At 40.6% G+C, this 18,013-nt stretch overlaps 1 protein-coding gene across 1 annotated transcript; it reads left to right on the forward strand.

Annotated features, from left to right (window-relative positions):
- Positions 1 to 1,553: 1,553 nt before the first annotated feature.
- Positions 1,554 to 3,721, forward strand: LOC306658913 (protein FAM217A-like; the record flags this gene model as incomplete). Its single annotated transcript, XM_079136210.1, is given in 2 exon segments — positions 1,554 to 2,157; positions 2,160 to 3,721. Coding segments are annotated over 2 exon segments (1,896 nt in total). The 3' UTR covers positions 3,452 to 3,721.
- Positions 3,722 to 18,013: the final 14,292 nt, after the last annotated feature.

Here is an 18,013-nt window from a genome sequence, read left to right on the forward strand (position 1 = left end):
TAGTTTCAACACTCTCGATGAGTGTAAGACCTTATTCAAATTTCATCCATTGCCCCCCTAATGTAATTTTTCTGACCCAGGATCCAAGCCACAGTCTGTTTCCTCAGTCTCTTTTGATTTAACACAGCTCAGGCCTTTACCACTTGGTAATGGGTTACTTTGCAAGGTTTTCCTCACTTTGGATTTGATACTTCCACATGATTTGAGAATATTTGTAATGGTTTCTTAAGAAAGACTATGTTTATTGTAAAAAGGCAAATTGAATATAGAAGAGTGAAGTGAATAAAAATAACACGAAATTCTCCACGGAACCATAAACAATTCAGGGGTAAACTTCATTCCAGAGACAGCAATGCACAATGTGTATTTACTCTTTAATGGACCTGGAGTCCTACTCTATGCAGCAGACTGCTAATTGCCTGCCAAATATGTATTCTCATTTCCCTTGGTAACAGGAACCTTGGCAACATGCCCAGGAGAAAATTTCATTTCCAGGGTCCTTAGGAAAGCTGTTATGGCCTTTTCCTGGAGTTACCAACCACAGGTATGAGGGACGGAGTTCCAGTAGCCATAATGTGGCTCATGGCAAAATACACCACCTGTCAAGGATGGTAGAGCAGAAGGACTGAAGGATCTGAACCTCCAATGATTTCAAGGAGCTGGACAAGCCTGAACAGTCTGTCTCTCGTTTCTTTTATGTAAGAGAAAAAAAAATTTGCTTAAAAATAACTGTGTACATTTGTATACCTTTTTTGACTTTACATCTAAAATTTTTTTAAAGTTTAAATCGTTGCTAAGAATGTAATTCTGACTTATTGAAATTGTTAATATAGTAAAACAATTGTGTCGCTCTTTTAAATGAGTTCAAAGGCGTGAATATTTCATAGTAATCTGCCTTTCAAATTATCTATTTAAAAACACGAATGAAATCTGTTAGCAGTTAAATTTTAGATCATTTAGTTTTCTTCCTGAACTTTTATTTCTGTCCTGTGTATCTTATAGGATTTCATCCTACATATTTTTATACTTGCAAGTCTTTTACATTAATTATTTCTTATTTCTGCAATAAAATAATACACACATACACAATACACATTAAAATGCTTTTCTATTTCTTATGACCATAAATCTCTGAGGGTTCTGAATTGAGCTATATACACTCTTAATTAATATGTGATCAAAGCAATGTAAGTCCATTTTAAAAACTTTTAAGTAATAAACATAAAAGTAAAAAAATGGGAATGCATGTTAATAAGATGAGTAGAACAAGTTTTCAACTCATTGGTTCATTTATCCGTGGATGACTGTTACTTATTACTATAATGAGATGGGGACGGTTTAGCTAATTTCTCTTCCCACTTGTTATTTCTATAGAAGTAATAAGAGAGGGGAGGTCCGGGGGGCCTCGGGGGAAGGCCCCGGAACCTTCAGGGAGGCCTCGGAGGGCCTGGAAGGGTCGGGCAAGGCCCGGGGCGGCGCAGGCCGCCTCGAGGGCCGGTGGGCCGCTGTGGCTGCGACCTTGTCCGAGGAGCCCGGGCGCACCCTGCACCCGGATGGCCGAGTGGGCAGGGACGCCCCTGCCGGAGCCCGGGGACGCGCAGGGGCCGTACCCGAGGCCCGGCGGCCGGCGGCGTGGCGTGTCCCGCACGGCGGGCGGCCTGGAGGCCCCCGAGCGGCTCCGAGCCCGAGCAGCCCTCGACAGACCCCCGGCCCTGGAGTCCCGGTGGACCTGGTGGAATTCAGCGCCGCCTAGGGCGCCCCGGCCGGTGGAGCAGCCCGCCGAGACCCAGCCCCTGCCACGGCTGGCCTCCTGGAGCCCGGCCTGGCCCCTGGGCCTGACCTCCGCCCCGGTGCCGGCCCGCGGGACCCGCAGGCCCTTCACGGCCGAGGGCCGGGCCCACCGCTGCCCGCTGCCCTCCTTGTCCTCCCGCTGCAGGAAGGCCGAGTCGGAGGGGGCGCCCGGCAAGCCGTTCGCACTGACCCTGCGCGCGGAGGGGCCTGGGCCTCGGGGCGGCGGCGCCCTCGGAGAGGACACCGGGGAGGACACGTGGGCCTGCGGCTCTGTTGGAACGTATCTTCCTGGAATTTGGATTCTGAAGTACCTGTTCTTGAAAATAAAAACTTCCCACCTGGAAGGGATAGTGCGGCAGGTGGCAAAATTAATAAGAGTAGTAAACAAGGGCTGTTTCAGTTGTGGAGTTACCCTCTTAATGAAGGAAGTACCATGGAGAACAGGGAATTCAAAAAATCTACAATGGAAACTGGCTTTAATATAGTCAATAATCCCATAAGGCTCTTTACCCTAAACCACTCATTAACAAGTACTCCAGTTGATCAGCAAGCTGGTTCTAACCTGGGACTGCCGGTGCCATTAGGTCTCCACTGGCCCTATGCTGATGGAGACTTTTTTAAGGACAGAAATGAGTTTCAAATTGATTCATGTTCAACTATAGAAACCAACAATGGTGGTGAAACTTTATCTGCTCCAAACTGCAACTTTACTGGAAACAGCAATGTGGAAGAAATTTTAACAGATGAAAGTGACTTATCAGAAAACGAGAATACTAATGATACTTTACTCAGCTATTTTAAAAAGATGGACCTTAAGTTAAAGCCAGAAGAAATAGAAAATGTTGAGGAATCTTTTACTGAGGAACGGAGTGAAGTATTTCTATATCCTGATTTTCTTCCCCCTCCTTTCAATACTCTGGATTTGCACAAATTTGCCTTTTCAAAATGTGAAAATTGGAAAGCAACAGTGGAATCTCCAGAAAGCTCCGTTGAACAACTGATAACTCGTTTACTGGAACTGGAAAGGTTACAACATACGACTATACAAAAGGAGCGGTCTAGACTGCCAAATGCTTTTTGTTCTCCAGCAGTTTCTGAGCGACCCTCTTCCTCCAAAGCTACATTGAAAGCGAGGCAGCCTAAACTTCCTGACCCTTTGAGTCTTCAGACATCTTGTGTAGATAAAAGTCGAGAAAAGAGAAAAAACAATTCTGGTTCTGGTAAGCTTGAACAAAATGCTTCAAAGTGGAATTGGAGCGGTGATGGAAAATATAAATGGAATTCTAGACCACCATCTCTGAAAAGCTCACCAACCACAAAACAATCTATTGCAACTTCTGATGATTTTAAGAATCCCAAAAGTTTCACTTCAAATTCATGCCAAGAACTCTCACCCAAGCCTGCCACCGCCCAAACAACTCAATCACTGGTTAAAATGGCCTCAACAAGATGCCTGCCACCAAGGTCTCCAATACCAGTTTCACCTATACCCCTGTCTTTTCCTGAAAATCACAGGGAAGAAATTAAATCACAAAGGACCAAAAAGAAACTTTACCAGAAAAATATACTATTGAATAGACCATTCTATATTCAGAAATTAAACTGTTTTTCACCTTCCTTTATAGCTAAGGGTAAGTGCTCACCCATAGACCAAAAATAACTCTTTTCTTTCATACATCTCAATGTGAGCAAATCTATTTCAAGAAGCCCAGCTAACATATGGTTTGTCATTCTGAGATGCAGGTATAAAAACAAAAACAAACAAAAAAGCAACACAAATTGATTGCCTGATGAGATACGGAGTGTAGCCTGTGAGTCACAGCTGAGCCATCTGTATACAGATCCAAGGGCTTCCACATTGCTGCATTTGACAATTCTTCACGTTATGTTTCAAAGAAACGTTTTACTTAGTAAACCGAAGTATTCTATTCAGAAGCTTGTTCTTTTGTTGTGATTGTTTTCCAGTATAATTGTATCATCAATAAATGGTATAATTGAAAAAAATTAAAAAAAAAAAAAAAGAAGTAATAAGAAACCTGCTCACATAAAGAATAGCATGTTTTATTATAGCATTGTCATAATTCTTTGAACTTGTTATGAGTTACATGCTAAAAGTCACAAAATGTAATTTTTTAAGTGTTCTATGGATAATCATTTGGTTAAGTCGTCTTTTAGTTTTGTTGAAAGTGAGGAATTAGAAACCACTGACCTGCAAAGGATTTACAATCCAACCATTACAGTCATCCATGTTCAATTTCTGGGAAGTATATCAAAAAGACTGTGTGCCAGGACCCAAGAAATAGTTATCAACTGCCCTCTTTTTCAAAGGGGCACTTGTTTAAATTGCTATTCACAAAAAGAGTTGGTAGCAACCCAAACACAAATCTCAATTTCCTCTTATTGATGTATTTTTTGTGAAATGCTTTTGTCTGAGTACAAGCTTTAAACATTTTTTCATCCATACCTTAGAAATCGTCACAGTAGAATTTCTTCACCAAAATTAATGGACGTAAGACTGCAACATATGTAAATTCCCAAGTAGTTCATTTGTTACATATTTTTAAAAAAGAATGACATTAGCCAGTGGTGAATTATTAACACTCACTTCATTTCAGTTGGCAAAGAAATGCGTTCAAAAAACCCCAAGCTGATTTGGATTAGGAGTCTTTGGTGAGGACAGTTGTGTAAAGAGTTGACATTGGGAACAACATCGACAGTCAGTTAAAAAGCAGGCAAATGACTTTGGATGTAAGTGAACACGTTTCCAACACTGTCTAGCTGTTATTTTAGGAGTCAGTGCTGGGTTTGGAGTCAATCAACCTCCATGAACAGGATTCATGGAACAATTACAGGCAAGTGTAACATCTCCAGCTTTGTCTTCTTAAGATTGCTTTGGTTATTTGGAGTCTTTTGTGATTCTACAGCAATTTTAGAATCTTTTTTTTTTCTAGTACTGTGAATAATTTCATTGGAATTTTGATAGGTTCCAAATCTTTGAATTGAAACTGTAGATTACTTTAGGTAATAAGGACATTTTAACAATATTAATTGTTCCAATCCATGAACACAGGATATCTTTCCCTTTATTTGTGCCATCATTGATGTTTTTCCATTAGTATTTTATAATTTTCAGTGCACAATCTTTCATCTCTTTGGTTAAATTTATTCCTAAGTATTTTATTCTTTTTTTAATGATGTCATAAATGGGATTTCTTTTGCAGATTATTGGAATACCAGGTGTAAATTTTTGAAATGAGAAGAATCACTCTTGACCACTAATTCAAACATTAAATGACTTTGGATTTCTTGATTATGTTTCTTATTGCAATCTAAAAATCACCAAACAACACTCATTTGTGACACTTACACTGCAGTAATGTTACTTCGACAACTCATGTTGCTTGAATCACAAGAAGTGCCAACCTGCATCATATACTTCTAGCGCCTCCAGAAACTGAAAGGAGAAATCTCATCTCCATGCCCACTCAGGTTGGATGTGTGTTCCAACCTCAAAGTACAGTTCAGAGTGTTCATTAGACCATAGGGTAGGTTCAAAGGAAATTCTCATGTTTCAAAATTCACTTCACCATGCCATTGAGTCGCTTCTACCAGACTTCAGCTGGCAAATGTCAGGAGAAAAATCTCATAGGATTCTGTAAATACCTTCCAAGAGATAAATATGCTCAATTTAAACTACAGACAAACAGAATTATATCACTATTTGACAGTAGCTATCTTTGTGAAAAGACAGTTTGGAAGACGAAATATCATTAACATTTTCAGTTTTGATGAGGAGAACACTAAATTTGGAAATGACAGTGGACAGAATGCCAGTGTGTCTGGATCCTTCCCTGGACAATTGCACCTAACACTGGCATCCTGAAGTCCATCCATGGACCCCAGTGCTTTTCTTCTGTCATGAGCTGTTGGTCCAAGAGAAAAAATACAACCCTGTGGAGGGAACTGGTGAAATCTAGAAAATCACATGTGTTTGATCCATCAGCCTCACTTCTTGAATCCTATCCTCAATGATACACTTGCAAAAATATAAAATGGCATATGTACATAGTTAATTGCACTATCATTTATCATGCTCAAACTGGGACACGATTCAGATGTTCATAAAATAGGGATCAATGAGATACAACACCCTGGATTCTTGTGCAGACATAAAAGGGAAGGAGGATGCTCTCTAAAACAGGAAGTGTTCCCTAGGACACAGAATGAAGTGAAAAAGCAAGATGAAGAAATGACACAGGCCATCTTTTTCATTAGCAACAGCAGTGGGGAAAGGAACGTGAATGTGTGTATGCATAAAAGTAGTCCTAGAAACTCAAAACTGAAAACAGAAAACTGGCTCAAAAGTGAACCTAATTTATTTCGAAGTTGGCATTAGTGTCCTAATCGCGGGAAGAAAAGCATTATTGCTACTGACTTTGGAACGGTCTTCACTGTGCTTCTTCAGTGGGATCCACTCAAAAAACAATACTATACAGACATGCCATGTAAATTGAAGTGAGTAACGTGAAAAAGGGGAGTCCTGATGCTGCTCCGGAAGGATAAAACGTGAGAAGAGGACCACGTCACTGGGGAGAAACCTCTGGCCAAGTGCAGCGTCTGTCTGTTATTGCTAGGAGTTGCATAGCCTTAGCAGTGGGACCTGAGGGATGCTTCTTGGTCATCTCATTGAACACCTGGTCCCTGTCCATGAGCCTGCACTGGTACCCGTCTCTCCTGCACTAAGTAATGTTGGTTTTACATGCACCAGTAGGGATCTAAGCTACTACAGCCCCTTCCTACAGAAAGAGCGGCCTCTAGCCTGAACAAGAGGCTGCAACCATTGAGGGAGGTTCCCTGACTAGCCTAGGAGAGCCGGTAGGTGAATAAGGGAAGGGAACCAGGCAGGAGTACCAAAGTTAAATAAAAACACAGCAGGTTCAGTTCCTACTAAAGAGTAACCTGTTTATCTGAATTCAAATTTACATAGGCTTGCAGTATTTTATCTGGGAACCATCAACCTGGGGCGTTTAGGTCAGTTTTCCTATCCAGATCTGCAGGAAGGGGTCTTCCCAGCCCCCAGAGGTCCTGCTAGGAAGTGGGGAGGAGGAGGAGAAAAAGAACGAGGTGGGGAAAGGAAGAGGAAGGGAAGGGGATCTAGAGGGAGGAGAGAGAAACAGGAGGAGGGAAGGGGAGGGGAAGAAGGGGAGGGATGGGAAGGGCCGGCTGATGGCGACCCACGGAGCTCCCAGGAGCGAACCAGCTCTCCCTCGGCCTTGAGGGTGAGACTTATGCAGCTCTCGAGGTCCCACCGTGAGAACCGCCTCCGCTAAGCAAGAGGAACCGTTCTGGGAAAAGGGCTCCTCCCTCCTTGGTGCGCGCACCCGACGCATGCGCCTGTCCCAATCTGCAAGCTGCGTCCCGGTGCTAGGCAACGAGCGCGCCCCTCCAGGGCCCGAGCCAGAGTCTGCCGGGTCAGGGGCGCGCGGAACCGTAAGCCGAGCGTGCGCCGCGAGCGGGAACGCTCGCCCGAGGAGAAGGGACTTGCGCGCAGGACTCGCGGCGCGGGGAGGGGAGAGCAGAGGTGGCTTGTCACCCAGAAGCTGGGAGCAGGCGAGCCATCAGAGCTTGCGGATGAGCCGGCTCTATGTGGGAGAGGTGAAGGGGCAGCGGACTTTCGGGAAGGAGCCTTGAGGGGCTACCTGTCCTTGAAGGCAGAAGACCCCACTCCTGCATGCTCGGTGGTCTGGCACGACTCCGCACTTTTGAACTTGCTGGGGACTCTAGTGATTGCGCTCTTCTCAGGCCCAGTCATGTTTGCAGAATATTCTGCTCGCTTTCCCATATTGTTTTTGTTTTTGCGTCTGGGGGGATTGAACCCAGGAGCGCTTTAACACCGAGTTATATCCCCACTCCACCCCGCCCTCCACCACTTTTTTTCAGGGCCAAGGACTGAACCCAGGGGATTTTGCTAGAATGAAGATTCTGATTCTGTAGGTCTTGGGTGGGACCAGAGACTCTGCATTTCCTCAAGTCCTAAGGTGATACAATCCCGCTGGTCATTTATCACCAAACCACACTGAGTGAAAGGGGTGCAGAAGATTGTTAATCCTCATTCTTTAGTTCAGTTGGGTCACAGGTTGGCAGAAAGAGACACCATCCTCATTCCCATTCTCCACTTCTACCCCAAACTTTGGTGACTTTAACACAAATTTATTCTTTTACAGTTATTGAGGTGAGAAGTTCAAAATGAGTCTTCAGGGCAAAAAAGCAAAGTGTCGGCAGAGCCTCTCTCCCACAGAGCCTCCATCCCTGGCCTTTTGCTACTTCTAAAGGATGCCCTTGGCTTCTGACTTTGATGACATTACATCTCTCTCTACTCTGTCACCATGTTGCCCTCCCTGTCTGACCCTGCTGGTCTGACTTATAAAGACCCTTGTGATTACATTATGCTGACTTGGATAATCTACTCCTCATCTCAGGATGCTTAGTCACATTTCCAAAGTCCCTTTTGCCATATAAGGTAACATATTCATAGGTTTCAGGTATTAGGACACAGGACCTTTGGGAGCCATTATTCTACCCTAGAACTAGGACATTCTCTCCCTCAAATTTCAATTATTTACAGTCAAGAAAGTTAATAAATTCTGGATAATCTACAGTTTACATTTAACTTATCCAATTTTCTCAATATCTTTTACAGAATTCTTTTTTTCTTGTCTTGACCCAATCTAGAATCATGTGTCATGTGTAGTTTTGTGACTGTTTAGTCCCCTTTGATCTATATGGGTTCCCTAGCTTTATTTATTTTTTCATGACCTTGACATTGATACTGGTTTTGAAGATCAGGATCAGGTCCTCCTTTCCCCAGTGTTGAAGATTAAACACCCAAGTAACAGCAAGGCAAGTGTAGAAAGCAAGTTTTGTTTAAGAAAGGGACAGAGACAGACTTCTCCAGAGAGAAGTGGGACCCAGAGCTGTGGGGGGGTGTCTTGCTCTTTTATAGCCCCACAGGACCCCCCACCTTCTCTTTTCTTCTCTGTGTATGTGCCTCAGGGCAGGAAGGAGCAGTACAGGGGCTAATCATGTGTTGGGGAGTGTGATCCCCTGAGGTGTTAGCAGCCCCTTGAGCTGGGAAGTGTGATCTGGAGGTTGACTTTTAGCAAGCCAGTGACAACCAGCCCTCATCCTCTCTGTACCCCACCCCCATCATTCATTATCTGCACTGCCTGCCAGGCCTTCACCCCCTGCCTCAGTTTGTTGAGGAATGTGACATTTCCTGTCCCCTGAGGCCAGGCAGGGAGGCAGGCAGATTGCCTTCCTACAAAGCAAGCATGAGGGGAGTCAGTGCAACAGGCTCATTTTGTAGAATCACTCTCTTAACCTCGCGTTCCCACCATCTGCATCTACTTGTCCCCTTATATTCTGCCCCCGCCCCCCAAGGACATTGGGCCCTAAATTCTTTTAGGGTATTTTGGTGTTGACCCTTTCTGGCTGCTTCTGGATGAAAAAGGGTGATGTCTAGGGGAAGGAAACACGAAGTCCTTGTTTTCTATCAGGAGTGTCATGGAGAATTAAGGGTATTTAGCATCAGGACAGTCTATAGGTTCATGATGGCAGTTGGTGGGTGACTGGATGAGGTGTACACCTGGCAGGGATCGTGCTAAGACAACAATAAATAAGACAGCAAAGCATTATTTTTTGTAAACAATTAGCATAAAAGCACTCAGTGTTATCAGCTGGTCTCTGACAGCCATGTAGATGGTTACTCATTAATGTGGGGATGTGGTTACTCACTAGTGCTCTACATGGGATCCACATGCCACAGATCTGTGAATTGAGGCAGTTAAGGTTTTAGAATCATTCACGGTGTGGTTAGAAACATATACACAACAATTAAAATTTTATAATGTCATAAGATGTAGTTATGCCATTGGATTTTTATAAAATACCTTTCTCTTGGCATTGCCTCTGTGTTTAGTAGAAATCCCTTTATTTTTGTTACTTAGAGCAAGATATTCATACTAGTAAACACAGATCAAACCTGCCTATGTAGGAGGTTAAGAAGGTTTGTAGGTCTCAAATTGATATTAAAAATCTTCTGACTCCAATGGTCTCTTTTGATAGTTACCAGGCACTCCGGTTTAAGAATCCTTTTTTTTTTTATAGCCTCCAGCTTTATTTATTCTTGGTAAGGGTGACATAAGTGTCCATCTTAAGTTGCTTCTTTTCTTTTAAATGCCCAGGTATGGTTGTGCTTTTGTTATAATTCTCCTGCCAGGTGTTTAAGACCAAGCTGGTCAAATTGACTTTGTGCTTATCTACTACTAATATCAGCTGAGCTGGGCATGGTGGCACATGCCTGTAATCCCAGTGACTCAGGAGGCTGAGGCAGGAGGATTGTGAATTCAAAGCCAGCCTCAGCAAAAGCAAGATGTTAAGCAACTCAGTGAGATCGTGTCTCAAAATGAAATACAAAATAGGGCTGGGGATGTGGCTCAGTGGCCTAGTGCCCCTGAGTTCTAGTGCCCCTGAGTTCAATCCCTAGTACCCACAAAAACAAAACAAAACAAAACAAAAAGTCAGCTGAGACAGTCTTGCTAAGTAAAATAAGCCACCCCCCCCCCCCCAAAAAAAAAAAAAAACAAAGACTGAACATACTCTCTGATATGTGGATGCTAACTCACAATAAGGTAGAGGAGGGGTAGGGAAGAATAGAAGTACTTTGGATTACACAAAGGGGAATGAAGGGAAGGGGGAAAGGATGGGAATAGGAAAGACAGTAAATGCATCGGACATTACTTTCCTATGTACATATATGAATACATGACCAGCGTGATTCCACATCACGTTCGACCAGAAGAATGGGAAGTTATACTCCATATACGTATAACAGGTAAAAATACATTCTACTGTCACGTATAACTATTAAGAAGAACAACAACAAACAAAAAGAGTGAGCTGAGCCAGGCACAGTGGCACATGCCTGTAATCCCAGTAGCTCAGGAGGCAAAGGCAGAAGGATCATGAGTTCAAAGCCAGCCTCAGCAACTTAGTAAGGCCTTAAAAAATCTTAGTGAGACCCTTTCTCTAAATAAAATATTAAAAAGGACTGGAAATGTGACTCAATGGTTAAGTGCTTCTGGGTACAATACCCCATACCAAAAAAAAAAAAAAAAATCAACTGAGTTTCCTCAGGGGATCACTCTTGGGAATTCAGGAGAGGCTCTCAGCTCCTCTAGTGCCCTCTTCCAGGATGGGTCAGGGTCTTGCTGATCACGTATGGCTTCCCTGGAAGCATCAGGGATATTTCCCTCTCCAATGACCCTCCTCTTTGCAGCATGTGTACTGGTTGACTTCCTGTTCTCCAGGGTCCCACTGATGCCCCTGATGGGAGGTCATGAGGCCCAGAGTTGCAAAACCCTTAGAGAAGTCCCCTTCTTCCCTGTGTTCAAGCTGACCTCAGAGGGCAAGAACAAAATATTGGCTATTTTCTTCCTTGGCCCTTTCTTTTCTTTTTAGATTAATTAACTAACTAATTAATTATTTTTTACAGACTGCATTTTGATTCATTGTACACAAATGGGATACATCATTTCGTTTCTATGGTCATATGTGATGTAGATTCATACCATTTGTACAATCATACATGTACATAGGGTAATGATGTCCGTCTCATTCCACCATTTTTCATACCCCCCCATTTCCTTCTACATAATCTAAAGTTCCTCTATTCTTCTCTCACTCCCCATTCCCCCACCCTATTATATATCATCATCCACTTATCAAAGAAAACATTCGGCCTTTGTTTTTTGGGGACTGGCTTGTTTAACTTAGCATGCTATTCTTCAATTCCATTCATTGACCTGGGAATGCCATGATTTTATTCTTCTTTATGACTGAATAACATTCCATTGGGTATACATACCACAGTTTCTTTATCCATTCATCTGTTGAAGGGCATCTAGGTTGGTTTCACAGTCTAGCTATTGTGAATTGAGCTGCTATAAACATTGATGTGGCTGCATTACTGTAATATGCTAATTTTAAGTCCTTTGGGTATAAACAAAGGAGTGGAACAACTGGGTCAAAAGATGAGTCCATTCCAAGTTTTCTGAGGAATCTCCACAGTGCTTCCAAAAGTGGCTGCACCATTTCGCAACTCCACCAGCAATGTAAAAGTGTATCTTTTCCCCCACATCCATGCCAACATCTATTATTGTTTGTGTTCTTGATAATAGCCATTCTAATTGGAGTAAAATGAAATCTTAGAATTGTTTTAATTTGCATTTCTCTAATTACTAAAGATGTTGAATACTTTTTCATATATTTATTGATCACCTGTATGTCTTTTTTTTTTTTTTTCATTTCAATTCATTGTACAAATGGAGTAAAACTTTTTATTTCTCTGGTTGTACACAATGTAGAGTCACAATATTCATGCAATCATACATGTATATAGGGTAATGATGTCTGTCTCATTCCATCATCTTTCCTATCCCTTGCCCCTAATTACTTTTTATACTTTAGAAGGAAATGGCTCAGAAGCAACAGGCAGGAGAATCACAAGATCAAAAGCTAACTTTGGCAGCTGAGGGAGGCCCTAAGCCACTTAGCAAGACACAGTCTCAAAATTAAAAAAAAAAAAAAATTAGAACTGGGGATATGGCTTAGTATTTAAACTTCTCTGAGTTCAATCCCTAATACCAAAAGAGAAAGAAGGAGGAGGAGAAGGAAGAGGAGGAGGAGGAGGAGGAGGACAAGGTGGAGAAGAAGGAGGAGGATGAGGGAAGAAGAAGAAGGAGGGGGAGTATGAAGGAGGAAGAGGAAGAGAAGGAGAAGAGAAAGAAATATTTTTCTTACATAGGCACATATACACATTAGGCCTCTTTATAGAGCCACACATTGAAAATTTACTGTGTGTATTAGACAATCAACACAGCATTGAACTGTAAGATGAAGTGCCTGCCTGAAAGAAACTTCTTTTTTTTATAGGATTTTTATTTATTTACTTTTATTGTAAACAAATGGGATACATCTTGTTTCTCTGTACATGAAGTAGAGGCATACCATTTGTGCAATCATACATTTATCTAGGGTAATAGTTTTTGATTCATTCTGTTATTTTTTTTCTTTCCCCCACCCCTCCCACCCCTCTTTTCCCTCTATACAGTCCCTCCTTCCTCCATTCTTGCCCCACTCCCACCCCCCATTATGTGTCATCATCTACTTATCAGTGAGATCATTTGTCCTTTGGTTTTTTGAGATTGACTTATCTCACTTAGCATGATATTCTTCAATTTCATCCATTTGCCTGAAAATGCCATAATTTTATTATTCTTTATGGCTGAGTAATATTCCATTGTATATATAAATGGATATATGGATAAAGAAACTGTGATATATATATATATATATCACAGTTTCTTTATCCATATACCCATTGAGGGGCATCTAGGTTGGTTCCACAATCTGGCTATTGTGAATTGAGCAGCTATAAACATTGCTGTGGCTGCATCACTGTAGTATGCTGATTTTAAGTCCTTTGGGTATAGGCCATGGAGTGGGATAGCTGGGTCAAATGGTGTTTCCATTCCAAGTTTTCTAAGGAATCTCCACACTGCGTTACAGATTGGCTGCACTAACTTGCAGCCCCACCAGCAATGTATGAGTGTACCTTTTTCCCCACATCCTCGCCAACACCTATTGTTGCTTGTATTCTTGATAATTGCCATTCTAATTGGGGTGAGATGGAATCTTAGGATGGTTTTGATTTGCATTTCTCTTATTACTAGAGATGTTGAACATTTTTCCATTTGCTTGTTGATTGCTTGTAGATCTTCTTCTGTGAAGTGTCTATTCATTTCCTTAGCCCATTTGTCGATTGGATTATTTGTATTCTTGGAGTAGAGTTTTTTTGAGTTCTTTATAGATTCTGGAGATTAGTGCTCTATCTGAAGTATGATTGGCAAAGATTTTATCCCACTCTGTAGGTTCTGTCTTCACACTGCTGATAGTTTCCTTTGCTGAGATAAAGCTTTTTAGTTTGAATCTATCCCAGTTATTGATTCTTACTTTTATTTCTTGTGCTATGGGAGTCCTGTTAAGGAAGTCTGATCCTTAACCAACATGTTGAAGATTTGGACCTACTTTTTCTTCTATAAGATGCAGGGTCTCTGGTCTGATTTCGAGTTCCTTGAACCATTGTGAGTTGATTTTTGTGCAGGGTGAGAGATAGGGGTTTAGTTTCATTCTGCTGCATATGGATTTCCAGTTTCTGCCAGCACCATTTGTTGAAGAAGCTATCTTTTTCCTCCATTCCATATTTTGGCCCCTTTGTCTAGTATGAGAAAATTGTATTTATTTGGGTTTGTGTCCATGTCCTCTATTCTGTACCATTGATCTACCTTTCTATTTTGGTTCCAATACCATGCCGTTTTGGTTACTATTGCTTTGTAGTATAGTTGAAGTTCTGGTATTGCGATACCCCCTGTTTCCTTCTTCCTGCTAAGGATTGCTTTAGCTATTCTGGATTTCTTATTCTTCCAGATGAATTTCATGATTGCTTGCTCTATTTCTGTAAGGTACATCATTGGGATTTTAATTGGAATTGCATTGAATCTGTATAGCACTTTTGGTAGTATGGCCATTTTGACAATATTAATTCTGCCTATCCAAGAACACGGGAGATCTTTCCATCTTCTAAGGTCTTCCTTAATTTCTTTCTTCAGTGTTTTGTAGTTTTCATTGTAGAGATCTTTTACCTCTTTGGTGAGATTGATGCCCAAGTATTTTATTTTTTTTTTTGAGGCTATTGCAAATGGAGTTGTTTTCCTCATTTTCCTTTTAGCTGTTTTGTCTTGCGTATAAAAATGCTTTAGATTTATGCGTGTTGATTTTATAGCCTGCTATTTTGCTGAATTCATTGATGAGGTCTAGAAGTTTTCTGGAGAAGGTTTTTGAATCCTCTGAATATAGAATCATGTCGTCCGCAAATAGTGACAGCTTAAGTTCCTCTTTTCCTATTCGTATCCTTTAATTTCTTTAGTCTGCCTAATTGCTCTGGCTAGAGTTTCGAGGACAATGTTGAATAGAAGTGGTGAAAGAGGACATACCTGTCTTGTTCCCGTTTTTAAAGGGAATGGTTTCAGTTTTTCTCCATTAAGAATGGTGTTGGCCATGGGCTTAGCATAAATAGCCTTTACAATGTTCAGGTATGTTCCTACTGTCCCTATTTTTTCTAGTGTTTTGAGCATGAAGGGGTGTTGTATTTTGTGAAACACTTTTTCTGCATCAGTTGAAATAACCATATGATTCTTATCCTTAAGTCTATTGACATGATGGATTACGTTTATTGATTTATGAATGTTGAACCATCCTTGCATTCCAGGGATGAACCCCACTTGATCGTGGTGCACAATTTTCTTAATATGTTTTTGGATACAGTTTGCCAATATTTTGTTAAGGATCTTTGCATCTATATTCATCAAGGATATTGGTCTAAAATTTTCTTTCCCTGATATGTCTTTTCCTGGTTTTGTGTATGAGGGTGATATTAGCTTCATAGAATGAGTTCGGTAGGGTACCCTCCTTTTCTATTTCCTGGAATACTTTGAGAAGTATTGGAATGAGTTCTTCTTTGAAGGTCTTGTAGAACTCCGCTGAGAATCCGTCTGGTCCTGGGCTTTTCTTGGATGGTAGATTTTTAATGGCTTCTTCTATTTCATTGCTTGATATTGTTCTGTTTAAATCATGTATGTCCTCTCTGGTTCAGTTGGGAGGAGCATATGTCTCTAGAAATATGTCAATGTCTTTGGTAGTTTCTATTTTGTTGGAATACAGATTTCAAAGTAGCTTCTCATTATGTTCTGTAATCTCAGTGGTGTCTGTCATGATATTTCCTTTTGCATCATGTATTTTAGTAATTTGAGTCTTCTCTCTCCTTCTCTTTGTTAGTGTGGCTAAGGGTTTGTCTATTTTGTTTACTTTCTCAAAGAACCAACTTTTTGTTTTGTCAATTTTTTGAATAGTTTCTTTTGTTTCAATTTCATTGATTTCAGCTCTGATTTAATTATTTCCTGTCTTTTAGTACTTTTGCTGTTATTCTGTTCTTCTTTTTCTAGGGCTTTGAGCTGTAATGTTAGGTCATTTAGTTGTTGACTTTTCATTCTTTTCTTGAATGCACTCCATGCAATGAACTTTCCTCTTAGTAGTGCTTCATAGTGTCCCAGAGATTTTGATATGTTGTATCGTCATTCTCATTGACCTCTAAGAATTTTTTAATCTCCTCCCTGATGTTTTCTGTTATCCATGTTTCTTTCAATAGCGTATTATTTAGTCTCCAGGTGTTGGAGTAATTTCTGCTTTTTATTTTGTCATTGATTTCTACTCTCAATCCATTATGATCTGATAGAACACAAGGCAGTATCTCTATTTTTTTGCATTTCTTAAGGGCTGCTTTGTGGCATAACACATGGTCTATTTTCGAGAAGATTCCATTTGCTGCTGAGAAGAAAGTGAATCTGCTCATTGATGGATGGAATATTCTATATATGTCTATTAAGTCTAGGTTATTGATTGTGTTATTAAGTTCTATGGTTTCTTTGGTTGGTTTTTGTTTGGAAGATCTATCTAGTGGTGACAGCGGTGCATTAAAGTTGCCCAGAATTATTGTGTTGTGGTCTTGAAATTGAGAAGGATTTGTTTGATGTACAGGGATGCACCATTGTTTGGGGCATAAATATTTACTATCATTATGTCTTCCTGATTTATGGTTCCCTTAAGCAGTATAAAATGTCCTTCTATATCCCTTCTGGGGTCCCGGTGATAGGGTGCAGTCAGTTGGTCTGGGAGTCCTGGTGGCAGGGAGTAGTCAGTCGATGTGAGGGCCCCAGAGGCAGGGAGTGATCCGTCGGGCTGAGGGATCCTGGAGACGGGTCTCAGTCAGTCCGGCCAGGGGCCCTACAGGGCCTGGCTATTGTCTCAAAATGGCAGCAGCCACGTGTAATCAAACCTGCAGGTACTGTAACAGTGAACTTCCAGGCAGCAGCAGGCAGCTAGTGCTCCACTCTGTTATTTTTATATAATTGTTAAAGAGACCGCTGCAACAGAAAACTTTAGTTTGAAGAACACCAGCTTGATAAAATGATTTCCTAAACTTAATAAAGACTCATTTACTTGGAGGACATGAACACTCTAGTATACAAACAAGCCCAGTAACAGTACCACACACTACACTGATACTCTTTAACTTTTCTAGAAAATTCAGAATCTGTAGTGTAGTGTAGTGTACTGTAATAATAAACAGTTGTTTAACCTGAGTTTCTACACAACACTATTTCCTTTATGATTAGTTTTTTTAAATAATAAAACTTAACAGACACAAGAATTGTCTTGATAGATAAGAGCAGATTAATGTTCTAAGAAATCCTTGTTACTTTAACCCATAGAGGATTAAATTTTAATTTATATCAGTATACTAATATTTGACCTTAGGAAAACCTAAAATAACTTTAACTGATTTTGCTTATTATATATACAAACTTAGTCACATGCAAACTTTTTGAGACTTTACCCTCCTTAATACTTTTGTGCAACTTACTTAGATATTCTACAATTTCTTTACCCTACAAAAGACTTTCTCATCCAGAAACATTCCGTTTTTTCTTCTAACTTTAATATTAAAATATATTTTTGTACCTAGAAATTTTCTTATTCTCTTTCCTAGCTGTTCACCCCTTTTAAAATTTAGATTCTGAAACAATCCTTATAAAATTTCTGAATTTAGATAAATTATTCCATTTTTTACAGCTTTATTGAGTTACAATAAAATGCACATATTTGAAGTATGCAATTTGATCAGTTTGATATGTAACCAATATAATCAATATAAAAAGCATTACTATTACTTTTTTTAAAATTTGAAATCATGCTGTTTCCTGTATGAGTGATTACATTAGAAAAAAACACCTTAAGATATATAGAACCCCACGCCCACATGTCAACTGTTTCAAAATTAAATGGTGCACTTATAAATATCTCAGAGGTCAAGGAAGAAAGCCCAAGAAAGTAAATAAGTGTTTTGAACTAAGTGATAATAAAAGCTTAAAATAGCAGGATCTCTGGGATGAAACAGTACTCAGATGAACATTTGTAACTTGAAGTACTTGTATCAGAAAGAAGCTAGAATAACAATTGAATTACTTTCAAATTATGTGGTAGGAAG

This window comes from Sciurus vulgaris (assembly GCF_902686455.1).
Source record: "Sciurus vulgaris genome assembly, chromosome: 4".
Taxonomy (NCBI): domain Eukaryota; kingdom Metazoa; phylum Chordata; class Mammalia; order Rodentia; family Sciuridae; genus Sciurus; species Sciurus vulgaris.